A 20,622-nucleotide genomic window follows, 5' to 3' on the forward strand; every position below is an offset into this window, starting at 1 on the left:
TAACTCTCTTTAGGAATGATCACATAAAATATAATTCATTACTAAGACTCTGAATTAAAATATGGCTAATGTTAAAATTCAAATACAGTGATTTTTCTAAAACATGACAATAGGGAATATAAGTAGTCTAACAAGACATTTAATATATATTGAATGTAAAACACTAATTTACCTGTACTTTTTCAAAGAATATGTATGTCATTTAAATTATAACTTTTCCAATGTATCAGGCTACTAATATTAAAATGCTGGGAGAGTTTAAAAAAATCAATAAATTTAAATCTTATAAAATGTAATATGCATGTCAACAAAAATAAGGCCTTAATCGGTCTATGAATAATTTTTTTGGTTCAATTACTATTGATACTACAGTTATTGAATAAATGGTTCAAATGTATACCCTGATTTCCAGCTACTTAGTTCCTGTTATGATTTGAATTTTCCCCCAAGGCTCCTGTGTTGAAGGTTTGGACCCCAATGCAGCAGTGTTCAGAGTTGAGACTTTGGGGAAGTGATTGAATCACAAGCACTGTAACTTCATCAGTGGATTAATCCATTGATGGATTTGTAATTTGATGGCATTATTGGAGGTGGTGGAAACTTTAGAAGGTAGAATGTAGTTGGAGGAAATTGGTTTCTAAATGCATATCCTTAAAGGATATATCATGTTCCAGGGTCCTTCCTCACTCACTCTGTGCTTCTGGGCAACTATGAGGTGAGCAGCTTTGCTCTTCCATACCCTTTCACCATGATGATCAGTCTCCCATAGGCTGAGAGCAATAGAACCAGTCAACTATTGACTAAAATCTCTGAAATCATAAACCAAAATAAACCTTTCCTCCTTTAGTTGATTTTCTAAGGTATTTAGTTACAGCAACAGAAAACTGACAAACAGTTGCCCAAGGAAAAGAATAACTTCCTTACATTAGGCCTTTAGACTGAAATTATGTGAATAAGTCACCTACTGAGTTAAAAGTATAGAAATAAGATGCTTGAGAAAACTCTTTCTAGTTACTGAATAACTGTTTTTTTCCTATCCATTTATAAAATAAGAATAACCTTTGGATAAACTCAGAAATGGTGGTATAAGCCACATGCCTCTGAAAAAAACAGCTCCTTTGTGAAACAACAAATGGGGTAAATAAAAAATACAATACTTCCTTTTTACTGCCTTTTATTTACCTAATAAAGATGACCAAGACAAAAATTAGAAAAAAAGGAGAAAATCAGTGAGTAAAAATTGAACTCCTGGATGTCTGGAAAATTAAAAGGATTAAACATTATGAAGTGCTTATTTCTACCTCTAGAATGTACAAAAGAGTACTTTAAAATTCTCAGTATCATTCTAATAAACATCAGAACCATCTTGAGTTGGAATCTAAGGGTACTAATTAAGAAATTGTTGAGTCATAGGAGTTATAGGGTATTATTACTTCAGAATAGAATGTTTAAAAAAAACCTCAATTTTCCAGCTCTAATAAAAAAGGATTTTTTAAAAGTTAAGGTATTTATAATATTTTAAATTATAACTTGTAAATGCAAATAAACAGTAATGTGATTTTCATAAATGAGAAAGTTATACATTTTACTTTTTTCTAACATAAAGATCATTCCTTTACAGAGTTCTCATTTGTTAAATTAAAACAGCAAATTTTTCTCATTTTAGAGTATTTAGATAAAAATTCTGAGGTTAATATAATGTGATTTTTAATTAAAATATAAAATTTGGCAAATATTTTCTTTTGTTCTTAGGAGATAAATTAATTTAAGGTTCCTCATATTAAGATATATTATTTCATTAGTATGAGATATGACTTGTTATTTTTCTTCAGTCTTTCCTGGAACTTGCTCAGCTCTGTATAAATCATCTTCATATTTCTTCTTGAGATTACTTAAATACATCCGCAAACTGTCTGGATCCAATTGAGAATTTCGAGCAGTTTGAACAAGTCTTGTGGCTAGATGATAAACAGCTCTCTGTCTTGCCATCTCAGGGGTACTCCTTTGGTGTTGCTGTTATTAAATATACATATATAAAAATTAAAATATAAACACAATTTTATTCAAATCATAGTTTGACATTGTTCTAACTTCATAGAAATATGGAACTCAAGGGTAAGAATCAATTCCATCCAACTAGCAAATAGTATACCAGAAGAAATTTCAAAAATTCTATTTGGAAGAATGAAATACTATTTGGAAGAATGAAATTTCTCATGAGCATTTGCTACTTTATGACCAATCCTTATATCCTTGAAAAGTGTTTCTAAATGAAAAAAAAAAAGAAAGTATTTTTGGGAGAATGAAATTTCTCATGAGCATTTACTACTTTATGACAGATCCTTGAACCCTTAAATATCACTTTTCAATGAAAAAAATTTCCATTAAATAAGTCAAATTCCTCAATACAATACCAAAAAATAATAGAAAATTCAGCAGAGAGAGGTTCTACAAATACTTTTTCATTAAAAATGTATGGGAAAATAGCACTACTCATTGCTATGTAGTAATCATAATTTTAATGTTGCCCAAATATACCACTATGCTGTATCTGATTTTAATTTCTAAATATATAAACTGACAGACAGACTTGCTTACCCCTAAAGGAGCTCCATGTAGAAATTGTTGGAGTCTAAGAGAAAATATTCATGGAGGGACACAGTACATTTTAAAAATAAACAACATAAATAGCTATTTGAAAGTAGGTCTTAATTCGTAACAAACTATACTTAAGGATACCTAAGAAATAATGTTTAAAATGGGAATTTGGAAGGTCTTTATATAGTCCATTTTTGAATAGTACTTCATGATTGGGAATATAGCTGGAAAATTCTTAATTCAGACCTTAGCCTGTGCTAGATAGAATAAGCAACATTTTCAATCTTAACTATTTATGAAAAATCTTGGTGAGTCTCCCAGAAATGCAATGCTGTCAACTCTTTCCCAATAGCAAGGAATCCAAATATTTTCCTACTTTTACTATAGGGAAAGATGAGTAAAATTCCCTGAGATTATCATGTATTCACCCATGTTTCTACTTGATACATTAGTTAACTAGCAATTAGTCTATTATTTAAATAACATATTTTGTGTATTTATTATTATCTATGTTCCAGACCCCAAAGCTTGTGTTTATATGTTTATGGAGGATACAAAATGTGAAACTTACATCATACCAGAACTCAAGGAGCTTGTGGTCTTCTGGTGAAAAGGCTTATTTTAAGCAATTTATTATGGCACTTACAGTAAGTCCCATAAGAGCAATACAAAATGTTCTGAGAAAGGGAAGCTCACTTCTAGATCACATCAAGAGAAGCTTAAATTAAATGAGATATTTGGAATGAATCCTGAGAGTAGAAATGCCTAGAAGGGAGGGTGTTCTGCATAGAAGAAACAGCTAGAAAAAGCACATTAGAATGCACAGTACATAATCAAGTCAAAGTGATGAAATGACAAGTGATTCAACAAGACAAATATAGATTATGCAAAATTGAGTGAAATGATGTAAAGTTTGTGTAGCAAACAAAGGGAAGATCTTAAAACAATACTCAACAAACTTCAGAATATCCAAGGACTGGTTTAAAAAGAAAAAAGCAAATTCCTGAGACCCTTAAAAATCTAAGATGTACCAAACATCCCAGGTGATTCTAACGTAGGTAATCTTAAAAGTATATTTTGAGAAATAATTATAGAAGACTTTTAACACTAGGCTAAAGGAGTTCAACTTTTATGATGTTAAGAAATGACTGAAAGTTTCTGAGTAGGCAAACAACACAATAAGAGATAAACATTAGAAGATAATCTGGCAGAAGTGTGCAGGAGGTAATGGAAAGAGAGACAACCTAATTGCATAGACAAAATGAGAGGTAATTAAGAGGAGGGATCCATAAATGACTCTTACAGGTCACTGGGAAATTAAAAGTGAAGAGATGAGAGGGTTTTCAGAAGAAGTAATTCAATTTTCATTTATTTTTTGGGGTACTGGGGATTGAACTTAGGGGTGATTGGCCACTGAAACACATCCCCAACCCTATTTTGTATGTTATTTAGAGACAGGGACTCAATCAGTTCCTTAGTGTTTTGCTATTGCTAGGGATGGCTTTGAACTCCCAATCCTCCTGCCTCAGCCTCCTGAGCCACTGGAATTACAGGCATGAGCCACTGAGCCTGGCAGTAATTCAATTTTTGTCCTAAAAAGTAGATTAAGATATCAAGGGGAAATGTATATAGATTTGGAGATGAGCAGTAGTGATACAGAATCTGTGAAAAAGGATGAGATCACCAAGACTGCAAATTTTAAAAAAAGTGTGGGGGATGATCTTACAAACATTTATATTTAGTAAGTGTAAAAAGAAAAATTGTTAGTGAAGAAGGGAAAGAAGTAATAATCAAAGAAGTAGGAGGATAAAAATATCCATAAGATAAAAACTCCACAGAACCAAGACAGGACAGAATTATGGAAAGGGAAGTGATAAGTGCCAAAGAGATCAGGAAAGATGAGAAGTGATTTAAAAAAAATAAAAAGCCACAGATGTTCTAGTTAGTTGGGATTTAAGAAAAAAGTTTCAAAATATTGATAATAAGATTAAGAGTACAAGTGGGTAGCAGAAAAAGAAAGTATAGATTACCTCTGAGTTTTCAGTAAAAAGAGAAATGCAGGGCTGGGGTTGTGGCTCAGTGACAGCATGCTTGCCTAGCATGAGCGAGGCCCTGGGTTCGATCCTTGGCACTACATAAAAATAAAATAAAGGTATGGTGTTCACCTACAACTAAATATATATATATTTAAAAATATTTTTTAGTTGTCAATGGACCTTTAATTAATTAATTAATTAATTAATTAATATGTGGTGCTGAGGATCGAACCCAGGGCCTCACACATGCCAGGCAAGTGCTCTACCACTGAGCCACAACCCCAGCCCATATATATATGTATATTTTTTTTAAAATTAAAAGAAAGAGAAATGGGAAAATAATTTAAGCAGGAGAGGAGCATATTCATAGAAAAAGGAAATCTCAGTGAAGAAAAGAAAAAGTAGGCAAAAGAGAAGAAACAGAAATAATAATTTATTCAAAAGGAAAGAAGATAGAAAAGTTAATTTTAAAAAGCCTGAAAAGCAATCTTTTTCCTTAAAATAGGAGGGATAGGACATGGGTGAAAAGTAAAAATTCCCAGTACAGAATTTTGCAGGAATTGTGCAACAAGAGCTCACAAAGAGTGGAAATATTTTGAAACAATTACAGTAAAGGAGTCATAGAGATCAATAAAAGGAGAAGAAAAAAATTATTCAGTCAAATATTCCACTAAAATTAGAATGTAAGAATTTTATAGTGCATAAAATTAGGCTGTCTAGAAATTTTTCAAATATCACTAGGAAAGTCAAAGCTTATAAAGGCTAGTGAAGAGGTGGCCTATTATGGGAATTTGGCAAGATGAAATCTGAAGAATTGTGGAATGAGAGGTACTTCAGAATGAGAACACTGACAAAATTACTGAGGAAGGGATTCCAGTGGGTAATTAGGCAAGTGAAGTCACAGGGACAGTCCAGGAAATCAGAGAAGGTAAGAATGCAATAAAAAAAATGGAAGGCAGGTTTAAAAAGGGTGAAAGAAAACTATTACTGAAGAAATTTCACACTGCACCTAGCTCAACTTACTGAACACACTGGGTTTCTTTTTTCTTTTCCTTTCTTTCTTTTTTTTTTTTTTAACATTAGATTTTTTGAAACACTATAAAGCAAGCCAATTTGAAAAATGAAAAAGATTTCCAATTTTCTGAGTCAACAGATGTGCTTTTAGTGTGGGATATACAACTTTGTAGCAAGTCACTTAACCTCTGTAAACCTGTAAAAATGACAGTGAAACTAATACTTTTCCTATTTATCATTTATTAGAAAGAACTTACTACTTCATTTCTTATTTTCAATGCTATGTAAAATTAATAAAACTATAAAAATACAAATGTTGTGCATATGATTTTTATTTTTAGTGCCCATTTTAAATACTTATTTTCTCATTATAAATTCAGTTAGCAAATAATTAATACAGAAACTGAGCTGTTGAATTCTTCTTTCTTAGTAGCTAATGTGCTGGGGAAAGCCATAATAGGTCAAATCAAAAATGTTTTGAGAAATAAAAATAATTTTCTTTGCTTAATAATTAAGCTTTATATTTTAAATAATTATTTTAATTATTACTATTACTATACGTTTAGGTCAGAGCCATAATCAGAAAGTACGATAAAAACATTTTCTTTGATTTGAAAAACAAACAATTCTTATTGCTGAAATGGTTTTTACCAAAATTTGTCTTGTAATTTGAGTTGTGATTTCTTTGGCATCCATGACAATTGATTGTGGAAGTGATGATACCTCTGCTGCTTTTAAACCTAAAATTATATATAAAAAAATAGCTTCAAAATAGTTATTTCTGGTATTCTTATGTATCTTTTATCTGACATTAATATTTTCTTCACAGATTTAAATTTCCCTTCTACAAGCATTTCTGAACTACTCAACAATTCTCAAAATTAAGTTTTGGATGACAATTTACCAATTATTAGATTTAATTGCTTGTCTAAAGCAAATAAGAGTATCAATTACCCCCTCAATACATCTCTGAGACAGCAAGAAGGAAAAGAGGTAACTAGGAAATAATAACATTAATATTCCAATAACAAAAGCAGTTGGTTGCTGGTCATGGTGGTTCATGCCTGTAATCCCAGCAGCTCAGGAGGTTGAGGCAGAACTACCAAAAGTTCAAAGCCAGCCTTAGCAACTTAATAAGAACTTAGTGAGACCCTGTCTCAAAACATAAAATAAAAAAGGTCTGGGGCTGTGGCTCAGTGGTTAAGCATCCCTGGGTTCAATACCTAGTACCAAAACAAACAAACTAAATAGTTGGTTAATAAAAGATGGAAGGACATGTGGGTTTTTTAAGTGATGAGCAAGTCTAGTCACAGGGACAACCCTACAGCTGTATGTTCCTCTAGCAGATCCATGAGATTGGAATTTTTCAGAAGATAAAATGGTAGGTGACCACTCTTTAGGTAAATTCAAAGAATAAACTGTTATTCTTGTCTTTTTAAAGCTTAATTTTATTATATAAATGCCATGTAGGCACTCTACTGTGTGCCAATAGTTTATTGTATTTGTTGCTTTAGAAGCAATGACAATATTTCCTGAGAAGTTACTCGTTGCCAGATACTATGCTAGGCAGTTGACTTTTGATAATTCATTGAATCTTCATCACTCTACATAATATGGAAAATTATCCCTATTTCATAAATAGTGAAACTGAGGTTTACAAAGATTAGACATATGATACAAATAAGTTCTCTGATTGATTTACCATTTCAAAAAGTAAAACAAGATACTTTATTTTTCCTTACAGGGGTCAGTCACATCCATAGCTAACATGATTTTTTGAAACTTATATGTATGGGTCAACTGAAAATTCTCTTAATCTGTGATGATTGTACATGTCACATAATTATTTACATAGAAAGTATCTAATAAACTTTAGGAATATCATATAGTTTGGTAAGAATTCTCATATAATTATTAAATACTCTGGAATTGAAGAAAACTGAAGAACCCTGCTCCTGATAGTGTGTGTAGGAAATGTACAATTTTCAATTTAATATTTAACTTGCAATTATAAACTTAATTACGTTTTTGTAAGAGTAGAAACTAATACTTCTAGGGCTTTCATATCTCATATTTCTACAGTTACTTGTTCACGTAAATTTATATAAATTAAAAAATTACATATATGTGTGTGTATGTACATATATATAAACTTATATGGTATATATTTGTAAATATCATGTATTTATATATGTATATATATGGTATATCTTACTTTTCAACTTATATGAACTTATATGAACAAGTATAACAGATATATAATGTGAGTTTGACATAGGAAATATAGTCTTAGGGCATAAAAACATTCACACACACACTCACAAGAAAAAAAAAAAACTAAGAAAGAAGTTTGTTTAGATTGATAGTCAAGAAAAGGGGAGAAAAAAGTTTGTCTGAAGAGAATGTAAAATGTTTCAATGTAAAATTTATATATGTGATACCATAATTTTTTTCTTCTGTGAGTCCCTTAGAAAGTCTGTAAGTATACAAAATTGCTTCTTTATTTCTTGAAGCATTCTTTACATGCTGAACTTCAAAATGCATGTTTTCTACATTAGGATACAAGACATCTATATGACATAGTTCCAGGAAATGTGTAGCAAACAGTGTAAATGCCTAGAATACATAAAAGACAATGAATATTAGTGCATTTCAAGTGAACTAGAAAATTCAATTGTAACTATTTAAACATGAAATTTTAATTTCATTTTCTAAATAGTTTGACAAAGATAAAGGAATGAAACTAATAATGTGGAGGCTAACACGCTCAATCCATCTTAAAGGGTTTTGAAATTTTATATTCAGTGAAGGAACATTTTTATTATTTTTGCACATATATATGTATGGTACTTTATGGAAAAGAGAACAAATCTAAAATTAAAATCATAAGAAATATATCTGAAGATATTGAAAAGATGTTTACCAAAAACAAAACTGTTAACTGAGGAAATCACTTAGTAGGGAAATAACCCACACACACAATAAAATCATTTCCTCCAACTTTTAAAAACTCCACTTTGAAAGTAGTTTCCCTTCCTGTAAGTTTTTGAAAATTGTAATCAATGGATTGCTTTTAGGTATCTCAAAATTCCCAAAGATGTGATTTTTTTGTTTGTTTGTTTTTTGTTTTGTGGTGCTGGGGATCAATCAAAACTACGAAGTTTTTTTACTTCTGTGAAAATAAACAGGATTTTCATAATTGATTATGTTTTAGGATATTACCAATGAGAAAAGAAATAGATGATCAGTGGAAAACTGAGTAATAAAATAGTTAAAATATTTGGCTGGGGACTGGAGAGCTCAGTTGGTAGAGCTCTTCCCTAGTATGCACAAAGCTCTGGGTTTTTTCCCCAGCACCACAAAAAAAGGTGGGGAAGGAGGGAGAAAAGATATTTGGTTGCAAAATGGTACAACAATGGAAGACGGGTAGCAAGGGAGGGAAGAAAAGGTTTTGTATATAACTTGCTAATAATTTGGATAGTGAGTGTGTCCCCTTATGAGCTGTTAAAAGCTTGTTCCTCAGTGTGGCAATGCTGGAAGGTGAAGGTGAAGGAACACTTAAGAGGTAGGGCTTAGTGGGAGGTAATTAGGTCACTGCCCCTAGAAAAAAATCAATGCTGGTCTCCTGGAGAGAGTTCTTGAGAACAAGTTGATATAAAAGAGCAAGGGTTAGTCCTTGATTACTGGAATGAACTATTTAAAAGCTAGGGACTATGTTCAATAACAATATTCTTTTTTTTTCTGATTAATTATATGAATTCTTTATTTAAATTTCTTTTTTATTTATATTTTTATTTAGCTTTTAATTATTTACAGACTGCATTTTGATTCATTGTACACAAATGGGGTACATTGTTATTATGTACCCCAATAACAATATTCTTAAAAATTATGTGTCTAACCTATCTACTATAGTAACTTTGTAAACTCTATTTTACATTAGTACAACTTAACAGATAACTATTCAGGATCTATATATTGCAAACATTGTGCTAGGCATTGAGGATAATAAGTTTAAAAAAATAATAATTAAGCTCCTTAAAAGTAAGTACCAATATTATATGTTTACTAAATTACTTATAATAGAAAAACATATTCAGACCTGTCACTAAAGGTTTTATTCTTAGATCCCAGAGAGTACCACTAGGGTTTTGCATTCCTACTGAGCCTTTGTGATCCTCCTGCCTCACCCTCCTGAGTTGCTGGGATTATAGGTATGCAACCCATGCCCAGATAGGAACTGACTTATAATTATAGAGGCCGACAAGTTCCAAGAGCTGTGGTTGGCAAGTTGGTGATCCAGGAGAGCCAATGATGTAGTTCTAGTCTGAATGCTAGCAGATTCTAGATCCAGAAAAAGCAGATGTTTCATTTTTAGGTTGGTGGCAGAAAAGAACTCACCTTCCAGACTGAAGGCAGTCAAAAAAAAGCTTCTCAGGACTCTTAAGAGAGTCAATATTTTTGTTCTATTCAGGCTTTTAATTTATTATATGGGACCTACCCATATTGGAGGGCCATCTGTTTATTCAGTCTATAATTCAAATGTTCATGACCTCCAGAACTATCCTTACAGACATACCCAGAAAAGTGTTGGACCAAATGTCACAGCAACTTGTGACCCAGTCAAGTTGACATATAAAACTAACTACAAGTCCACCCCTTGTCAACTTGATATCAATACATATCTCCCTACACCATATTTCATCTCCAAGTGAAGATAACAATAAGGTCATAATTTCACCTAAGATGATACAACTATCTTGAGAACCGCCATGAATACATTAACTACTTCCCCAAAAGAGGAGGTAAAAATCTTCAAGAGAAGTTTATTCTTCTCTTTGTGTCTTATACTTTAAAAACTATGATGGGTACCATAGATGTAGCTCTGTGGTAGAGTGCATTCTTAGCATGCACAAGGCCCTGAGTTCAGCACCAATAAAACAAAAACAAAAATGTATTTTAAAAACTATGATGTAAAATTAGCAATGTTTAAATCCTATGGTATTAAGTCAATATATTTTGTTACCTGATTGGAAATGAGAGGAAAAAATAAAGATGTCTGCTAAATATATGTGTATTTATGCACAAACATTCATAACATAAAAGAAGGGAAAATCATAATTGTACTCTTCATAATTATAACTGGTAACATGGTCATAGCTGCTTCTAGTACTTATTCAATAATCCCATTATCTTCAGGAAGCACCTTAGTTAGTCATGGTTCTTTACCTGCTAGCATGGTTCAAATCTTCATTAATGAGGGGTCTTGGCCAACCATAGTTCTTCCTCTATTGGATTGCTATAGCTTTTCATCAACTTTAATCACAGCTCATAATTTACAAACAGATACCCTAAGGAATCTCTGGTATTCCAGACAGACTCCTCATCCTCACATTGTGGAGTAGTACTGTTTCCCTTTGGTGATCAGGATCAATCACTCCAGTCAGCAGAGTAATTCCCTTCTTTGCCTCCCTTCTTTGATTTAGAGACATGAGGAACTCAAAGTAGTAGAGGAAGAGCCTTAACTTCAGGTCAAAATAATTGTGTCTCCTGGAGGAAGCATTATTCCCTTTGTAATTAAGATGTTTATGCCAACAGAGTACAAGGTTGCAAGAACAAGTAGCAAAAATGTTGCTTGGGGGTTACTAGGGATAATAATGAGCAATGTCTTTTCCATTTTCACTCTTTTATTCTTGGACTCATGAATCTAGGCTATGGGAGAAATAGCATCATATATTGGAAGCTGACTTAGAACACATACAGTCTTCTGGAGAACCTTACCCAGTATTGCAAGGTACTGCCATCTACCTGGTGCTATAACTGAGTCTTCAAAAGGCCATACCATGATTCTGTGAAGGTAGTTACTTTGGATGGTGAAGAACATGGTAAAAACAGTCAATTCCAAGGTTCTTTGCAACACTGCATTTATTGTGAATGGAGTTGATCAGGAGCAATTCTGTGTGAAATATCATGATGGTAGATAAAGCATTCTGTAAGTCCACAGATGGTAATTTTGGCAGAAGCATGACATGTATAAAAGGCAAATCCGTATCAAGAGTATATACTGCAGTAAGAACATGATGGAAGTGAACCAGTGTAATCAACCTGTCACTGGGAACTGGTTGATCATTCCAAGGAATGGTTCCTTATTGGGGATATCATGTTGATCTCTGCTGCTGGCAGACAGAACACTTAACAGTGGTTGAAGCTGAGTTGGTCTTGGTAAGTAAAATCCCATGTTGCTGAATCCATGTATGACCTCCATTCCTCCTATCATGGCTACTTTGTTCATGAGCCCATTGGATGATAATGACAGAGATGTCTGGGAAAAGAAGCTAATTGGTTGTTTTAGTCAGTTTTTGTTGTTGTTGTTGTTGTTGTTGCTGTGCCCAATATACCTTACAGAAACAACTTAGAGAAGGAAATTTCAGAGATTCACAATTTCAGAGATTCAATCAATGACTGACTGTCTGGCTCCTAGCTCTGGGCCCAAGGTGAGGCAGAACATCATGCTGGAAGAGTGGTAGAGGAAAGCAGTTCAGAACATGACAGTCAGAAAAGAGAGGGAGCTCTGTTCACCAGGGATATAATATCAACCCCAAAGGCATGCTCCCAGTGACATACTTCCTCCAGTCATATCCTACTTACCTATAGTTTTCACCCAGTTAATATATTCGAGAGGATTAATTCACAGATTATGTTATAGCTCTTTAATCCTTTCACTTCTGAATGTTTTGTATTCTCTCACACATGAGCTTTGGAGGGATACCACATATGCAAACCATAATACTTGTATCCACATAACAGATCATCCTATGCACTTGATTATTAAAATCATCCTCTGCTGAGGTCACTCTTTGGTAGGCATTCAACAGGACACAAATACATTTTTTTTTTTTGTCCATCCTCAGAAGTCTGTTCACACTACATCCCCAAATTTCCTTGTCATCAATTGTTTGATCATATTCCAAGGTCTTGACTATGCAGCCAAACCACTGCCTGCAGTCCATGAATCAATATATAGTTGCATATCTGGCCGTTTTCCTTCCAGGAAGAGTGATCAACCTGGTGCACTGCTTGAAGTTCTTCTATTGAGAGGATGGATTTCCTTTCATGATTGTATTTAAGAGATATCCCAGAAAGAGACTATAGTGCTGGAGTTGTCCACCATTAGGAATACTTGTAGTTCTGTTGGCTTTCATTTGGCCTTTTGCCACTATAATTTCCCTCAAGTCACAGGTCTGGGAACCAATGTAAAGATTTTTCCAGTTGTCTTGCATATTTTAATTAGGCATTACAGAACTGGAGAAATAACCACAGAATAAGTTTGAGGACTCACTGGGATCACTGTGAGACAGGTTTAAGCTATAATTTCATTGATCACCTGACCTTCATAAGTCCCACTTCTGACTAGTGAACTGCAGTGATATTTTGGGTGTCCTGAAATTACAGGAAGCTGAAAGCCAGCATCCTTACAAAATTTGATTGTTTCTTTTCCCCAGTGCACAGTTATCCTGGTGAAAGGCCATATATCCCTTTGAGGGATTGGGTAGGAGGAAGATTAACAGTACAGTTATCCCTCTATATCCATTGATTCCACATCCATAGATGCAACCAACCACAGATGGAATATATATGGGAAGAAATTGGTATGTATTAGCATGGACAATCTTTTTTCTTGGTGTTTCTTAATACAGTATAACAACTGCTTTCATCGCATTTACATTGTATTAGATGTTATAAAGAATCTAGAGATGATTTAAAGTATACAGAAAGATGTGCATATATTACATTCAAATATTATACCATTTTACATAAACAGCTTGAACATTTGCAGATGTTGGTATCCTTGGGGGTTCCTGAACCCATGTCCACAGACACTGAGAGATGATTGTATAAATTTTTGAAAGTGTACCAGGATTCTTCCTCAAGAGGACCTAGCTTCCCCTTTCAAGGAGTTCTGGGTCCATAATAGACAAGGTTGGAAGTTGATTGAGGGGTCATAACTGCTTTTATTTAGGTTAGTTTTTTTGTTCACTTCACCTAAAACTTCTGTTTATATAGATCAAATAATAATTTAGTAGGTTTCCTATCTATTTCATCTCTAGGTACTCCAAGATCAACTAGACATTGCAATAGATCTCAGAAAATCAGACTATTCTTTTTAATGATTGCATTAGTTCATTATAGTTATATACAATAGTGGGGTTTATTTTAACATAATCATATGTGTATGGAATATAATTTGCTTCATTTCAGTCCCCTGTACTTTCTATCACCTCCTCTCTCACCCTGTTCCCCTTCTTTTGCTCTACTGATATTCCTTCTACTTATTTAGTTTTATTTTAAATTGGCACTTTATATGATATACATATTATACGTATAATATGCATACATATATAGGTTGGTATATTCATATATGTATATAATTTGGCCAATTTAATTCCACAGTTCCTTCCTTTCCTGTCACACCCTCTTCCCCTCAATGCCCTTCCTCTATTTCACTGATTTCTATTTTCATGGGATCTACCCCCTACCCTTATTTTCCCCTTATTTTGTTCTAGTTTCCACATTTGGAAGAAAATATTTGACCCTTGACTTTTTGAGTCTGGCTTATTTCACTTAGCATGATATTCTCCAGTTCCATCCATTTACCAGCAAATGATACATTTTCATTCTGTTTTATGGCTGAGTAAAACTCCATTGTGAATATATATCACATCTCCTATATCCATTCATCAGTTAACAGGCACCCATGCTGGTTCCATAACTTGGCTTTTGGGAATTGTGCTGCTATAAACATTGATACTCCTATATTACTCTAGTATGCTGATTTTGGTCCTTATGGATAGATGCCAAGGAGAGGAATTGTCTGCATCATATGGTGGTTCAATTCCTAGTCTTTTGAGGAAACTCCATACTGCTTTCCAAAGTAATTCTGTTAATTTATAGTCTGACCAAAATGTATGTGTGTACCTTTCCTCCCATTCTTTTCTTGTTTTTGTTTTGTTTTTAATACCAGGGATTAAGCCACATCCCCAGCCCTTTTTAAGGGCTTCTCAGTTGCTGGGATTACAGGTGTGTGATACCATGCCTGGTTCATTATTTATATTCTTGATGATTACCATTATAGCTAAAGATAAAATCTCAATGTAGTTTTGATTTACACTTCCCTGATTAACAGGGATGTTGAACATATTTTCACATATTTATTTTCATTTGAGAAGTTTCTGTTTAGTTCTTTTTCACATTTATTGATTGGGTTTTACTTTATTGTGTTGAGGCTTTTCAATTTGTTATATATTCAGGATATTAATTCCTGTCAGATGAGTACCTGGCAAAGATTTTCCATCATCATCTCTAGGCTCTCTTCACTCTCTTGTTATCTTTGCTGTGTATTAATTTTTAATTTGAGCTGTCCCACTTATTGCTCCTTGATTTTATTTCTTGAGCTTTAGGAAAAAGTCAGTGCCTATGCCACTATTTTGGAGGGCTGAGCCTATTTTCTTCTACCAGTTGCAAAGGTTTTGGTGTAAATCCTAAGGTATTTGACCCACTTTGACTTTTGTGCAGGGTGAGAAATATAGTTTCATTCTTCTACGTGTTGGGGAAAATGACTGTACATTTGATTAAAAGCCTATCTTTTCTTCAACATGACAAAATATGGGCAGTTTTGTCAAGGATCAGATGATACGATCTATGTAGGATTGTCTTTGTTTTTTGTTCTTTTCCATTGGTATTCATGTTTGTTTTGATTCCAGTACCATGCTGTTTTTGTTACTGTATCTCTGTGGTATAATTTGAGATCAGTTACTATGATGTCTCCAGCATCACTCTTCTTGCTTATTATTGCTTTATTTATTATTAGACTTTTATTCTTCTAAATAAATTTTAGGACTGTTTTTTCGCCAATTCTGTAGAGAATAGTATTTTGATAGCGATTGCATTGAATCTGTATAATACTTTGGGTAATATAGCCATTTTGACAATATTAATCTGGCTTATCTAAGAACATGGGAGGTCTTTCCATCCTTTTGTTATTCTCCAACTTCTTTCTTCATCCTTCTGTTATTTTCACTATAGAGGTTTTTTTTTTTTTTTTTTTTTTTTTTTTTTACTTCCTTGGTTTTATTCCCAAGTACCTTAGTTTTTCTTTTGCGTTTATTTTGAATAGATGGTTTTCCTTATTTCTTTCTCAGCATATTCATTAATGGAGTATAGGCAAGTTATTGATTTGTGAATATTGATCTTATAGCCTGTTCATTTGCTGAAAAATCTTTTATCAGTTCTAGAAGTCTTCTGGTGGAGTCTTTTTTTTTTTTTTTAATTTTCAGGATATAGGATCATGTCATTAGTAAACAAATAATTTGACTTCTTTTTCTATTTGTGTCCCCTTAATTTCCTTCTCTTGCCTGATTGTTCTGGCTAGAGTTTCAGGAAATATATTTAATAGGAGTGGTGAAAGTGGATATCCTTGTAATTTTCCTGATATTAGAGAAAATTTCTTCAGTTTTTCTCTATTCAGTATGATGTTTGCTTTGGATATGTTGTAAATAGCCTTTATAATGTTGAGGTAATCTCCTTCTAATCTTTAGTTTTGCCAGTGTTTTTAACATGAATGAATGCTAGATTTTGTCAAAAGCCTTTTCTCCATCTACTGAATCAATCATATGATTCTTGTCCTTAACTCTGTTTATGTAGTGAATTACATTTATTGATTTGTGTATGTTGAACCAAACTTGCAACACAGGGGTGAAATCTGCTTGATCATGGTGTACTATTTTCTTAATGTGCTATTTTTAAAAATTTTTTTAGTTGTAGAAGGACACAACACCTCTATTTTATTTATTTATTCTTATGTGGTGAAGACTGAACCCAGTGCATCACACATGCCATGCAAGTGCTCCACCACTGAGTCACAACCCAGCCCTTAATGTGTTACTGAATATGGTTTGCCAATATTTCATTAAGGATTTCTGCATCTATATTTATCTGGGATATTGGTCTGTAGTTGTTTTTCCTTTGTGTGTCTTTTTTCCGGTTTTGGTATCAGGGTTATACTGGCTTCATAGAATGAATTTGGGAGCATTCCTTCCCGTTCTATTTCATGGAATAATCTGAGGAAGAATGGTGTTAGTTCTTTAAAGGCCTGGAAGAACTTGGCTGAGAATCCATTTGATCCTGGACTTTTCTTTGTTGGAAGGCTTTTAATTGTTGCTTTAATCTCATTGCTTGATATTGGTCTGTTCTTGGTTCAATTTGGGTAGCTCATATGTTTGTAGAAATCTGTCAATGTTTTCCAGATTTTACAGTTAATTGGAGTATAAATTTTCAAAACAGTTTCCAATGATCCTCTGGATTTCAGAAGTATCTATGATGATATCTACTTTTTCATCTCTAATTTTGTTTATTTGGGTCTTCTCTCTCTTTTGGTTAGTTTGGCTAGGGGTTTATCAATCTTATATTTTCAGAGTACCAGCTCTGTTGTGTTGATCCTTTGTATTGCTTTCCATTCTGGATTCCATTAATATTGGCACTGATCTTAATTATTTTCTATCTTTACTGATTTGGAAAGTTTTTTCTTCCTCTTCTTGGGTCTTGAGGTATATGATTAGATTATTTGGGATCTTTCTGGTTTTTTAATGAAGGCACACAATGCTATAAACTTGCCTCTTAGAACTGCCTTTTATAACATCCCAAAGATTTTGGTATTTGTCTATTCTTGTTTGTTTCTAAGAATTTTTAAAATTTATGCTCTTATTTTTTCTATGATACATTCTTCATTTAGAAGACTAGTTTTCAATATCCATGTATTTTTGTGAGTCCTATAATTTTTCTTGCTGTTGATTCTAATTTCATTCCATTATGATGTGATAGGATGCACAAGAGTATATCATTTTTTTGTATTTACTAAGTCTTGCATTGTGCCCTAGCATATGATGCATTTTGGAAAAGTTCCCATGAGCCACTGAGAAGAAAATGAATTCTTGTGTTTTTGCATCAAAGATACTGTAGATGTCTGTTAAGTCCAGTTAATTTATAATATTATTCAGCTGGAAGTATCTTTACTGATTTTACATCTGATGACCTGACTATTGGCTAAACAAGTATATTGAAATTACCCAGTATTGTATTTGTGATCTATCTTGGATTTAATGTCTAGAAGTATTTGTTTTATGTAATCAAGTGGACTGAAATTTGGGGCATAAATATTTACTATTCTATTTTCTTGTTGGATTGTTCCCTTTACAATATGTGGTGACCTTTGTTTCTTCTCATTAATTTTTGCTTGAAATCAGATATGAAAATAGATAATCCTGTTTGTTTAGGGACTCCATTTATCTTTCTCCATACTTTTACTTGCAGACTGTGAGTGTCTGTGTCTATGAAATGAGTCTCTTGCAAACAGCATGTAGTTTGATCTTGTTTTTTGAGTTTTTTTTGTTTGTTTGTTTTTGGTGTGTGTGTGTGTGTGTGTGTACTAGTTTAGTGGTCAGTAGCTCTTTCCATTTATCCTTATTACAGAGTTTTTATAATTTCTTCTTTGATTTTGAAATATACTTTTTTGGATATAACAATCTTGACTGGCAATTGTTCTTTTTCAGAACTTGGAATATCTCATTCCAGTCCCTCCTTGATTTCAGTGTCTGAATTGAGAAGTTATAAACTTATCAGTTTACCTTTAAATGTTACCTGATATTTTCCCTTGCAGTTTTTAATATTCTTTCCTTATTTTCTGTTAAGCATTTAACTTATGATGTGTCTTAGGTTCTTTTTTGATCTTGTGTATTTGGGGTTCTGTATACCTACTATATGTGGATATTCATCTCATTTCTAAAGTTAGGACATTTTCCTGTAATTTCACTGTAAAGGTTCTTAATGCCATAGGCTTTATTTACATACTCTCTTCTATCCCAATGATTCTTAAATTTGATATCTTGAGGTTGTCCTGGAGTTCTTTTATATTCTGATCATAGTCTTTTTTTACCCCTACTGCTTACTGAGTATTAAAATTCATAAGCCTTGTCTTCAAAACCTGAAGTTCTATTTTCTACATAATCTAATGTGTTGGTAATACTTCCAGGTGAATTACTTGATTCATTGTTTCTTTCATTTCCAGGAATTCTGGTTGGTTTCGTTTTAATATCTCTCTTTCTTTATTAAAATGGTCTTTAACCTCCTGTACTTGCTATATTAATTGATTCAGTAGATTTTATTTTAGCTCACTGAACATTTTAATAATTAATTTTTTATAATTTTTCTCTGAAATTTCACCCACTTCCATATCTGTGGATTGCTTAGCTGGAGGGTTATAAATTGGCAGGGGGAGGACTAGTTTGCCTGTTTCCATATGTTTTCAGAGGTCTTGGACTTGCATATCTGTAGAGATGGAGTTCTCATCCTTTTTATGCATGGGGGGTGTGCAGTTATCTTTCTTATAGTCCTATGTAAGTCCTGTATCTTTTAACTTCACCACCAAGGCTCAGCATAATCCAAGTGTTAATTTAACCTCCAATTCTGCTCTGTTTGCTCCTGTAGAACTACTCATTTAATTTACTCTTGGAGAGCTGCTGCAATACTATGTGTTGCTCTGAGCTATCATCTTGGGAATCTCTCTGTTTTTGCTATATGAGTATATTTCTAGGAGTTGAACTTAAGGTCCCCCTATAGTTGTTCCTACGTGGGGCCTGGTTATTGGTTTGATGTTTTGTCTCCTCTACCTTATTTGTTAAAGTATTGTTGGGGCTTGAGTGAGGTTAGTTCATTCATGAAGCAAGGTTTGCTGTGATTTGGCTGAGTTGTGAGTATAGCTCAGCAGAAGAATTTCTACCCTGTGTACTTGCAGGGTCCCAATGACTTTCCAGAAAAAGGGGGAGTAAGTAATACCAATAATAGTAGTGATAAATACACAGGTTTAAAATAAATGCCCACCACCTACTATGACATTTACAATATTGATTACCACCCAAAGAGAAATGGTGGGTCAGTGTTGAACATCAGCAAAAACAATAATAGCTAGGAACTAGATCTAGCATTAAAGAGCAAGGTCAACTAAGTTATTCACCATAATAATAACTACAACATGAATGGGGAGGGCAGGAACTATACAAACTGAATACTTCTAACATATAGTACAATTTCAGTTTCCTAAGAGAAAATGAGTTCAGAAGGCAAAAGAAATATTTTAAAAGTGAATAGAGGGGAAGCAGGAGAGAAGTAGCAGGTGATAGGTATAAAGGAGTAAAAAAGAACCAAAAGTAATAAATAAAAAGAGGAAGATGGAATAAGAGAATTTGGCTATTAGAGGGGGACAAAAAAAAAAAGAAGTAATAAGACAAAAGCAAAGATAAAAACAAAGTAACAAAAAATAAATTAAAATAAACCTACAATAAATTTTACCCCTCCAAAATCAAATCAAGGCTAAAATTCAAATGGGTAAAGAAAAAAAAAGATAAAAAGGAAAGAAATAATACATATACATAAAAATATAATATGCATGTGTGTATATATGTATACATACATATATATGTGTGTGTATTTATTTCCCCCTCTGTTTTAGTTGGTTGTCACTGTGACCAAAATACCAACAAGAAAAACTTAGAGGAGGAAAAGTTTATTTTGGGCTCACAGTTTCAGAGGTTCAATCCATGGTTGGCCACCTCCATTGCTCTGTACCCAAGGTGAGGCAGCACATCATGGGGAAATGGACCAGCAGAGAAAAGCTGCTCAGCCCATGTTGGGGTCAAGAAACAGAGATGTGGGTGGGAAGAGGAGGTGGCTGCCCTTTCAGGACACACACCCAGTGATCAACCTCCTCCAGCCCTACCTCACCTGCCTACAGTTATCACTCAGTTCAAACTAGAATATACGGATTAAGTAACAGGTCTTACATTCCAATCACTTCCAAACATTCATGCATTAATACATGCATTAATACAGGAGCTACCACTGAGGTAGTCAAAACTTTTGACAA

At 33.3% G+C, this 20,622-nt stretch overlaps 1 protein-coding gene across 1 annotated transcript in view; it reads right to left on the reverse strand.

Annotated features, from left to right (window-relative positions):
- Positions 1-1,818: 1,818 nt before the first annotated feature.
- The window catches only part of Msh4 (mutS homolog 4), an 88,060-nt gene continuing 69,256 nt past the window's right edge, over positions 1,819-20,622 (reverse strand). Inside the window, exons 18-20 of the mRNA XM_047519661.1 lie at positions 8,090-8,264; positions 6,300-6,388; positions 1,819-2,013 (exon numbers count right to left, since the gene is read on the reverse strand). Coding sequence (XP_047375617.1) covers positions 1,819-2,013; positions 6,300-6,388; positions 8,090-8,264 — 459 coding nt within the window. The remainder of the gene's footprint in view (positions 2,014-6,299; positions 6,389-8,089; positions 8,265-20,622) is intronic.

This window comes from Sciurus carolinensis, chromosome 1 (assembly GCF_902686445.1).
Source record: "Sciurus carolinensis chromosome 1, mSciCar1.2, whole genome shotgun sequence".
NCBI lineage: Eukaryota > Metazoa > Chordata > Mammalia > Rodentia > Sciuridae > Sciurus > Sciurus carolinensis.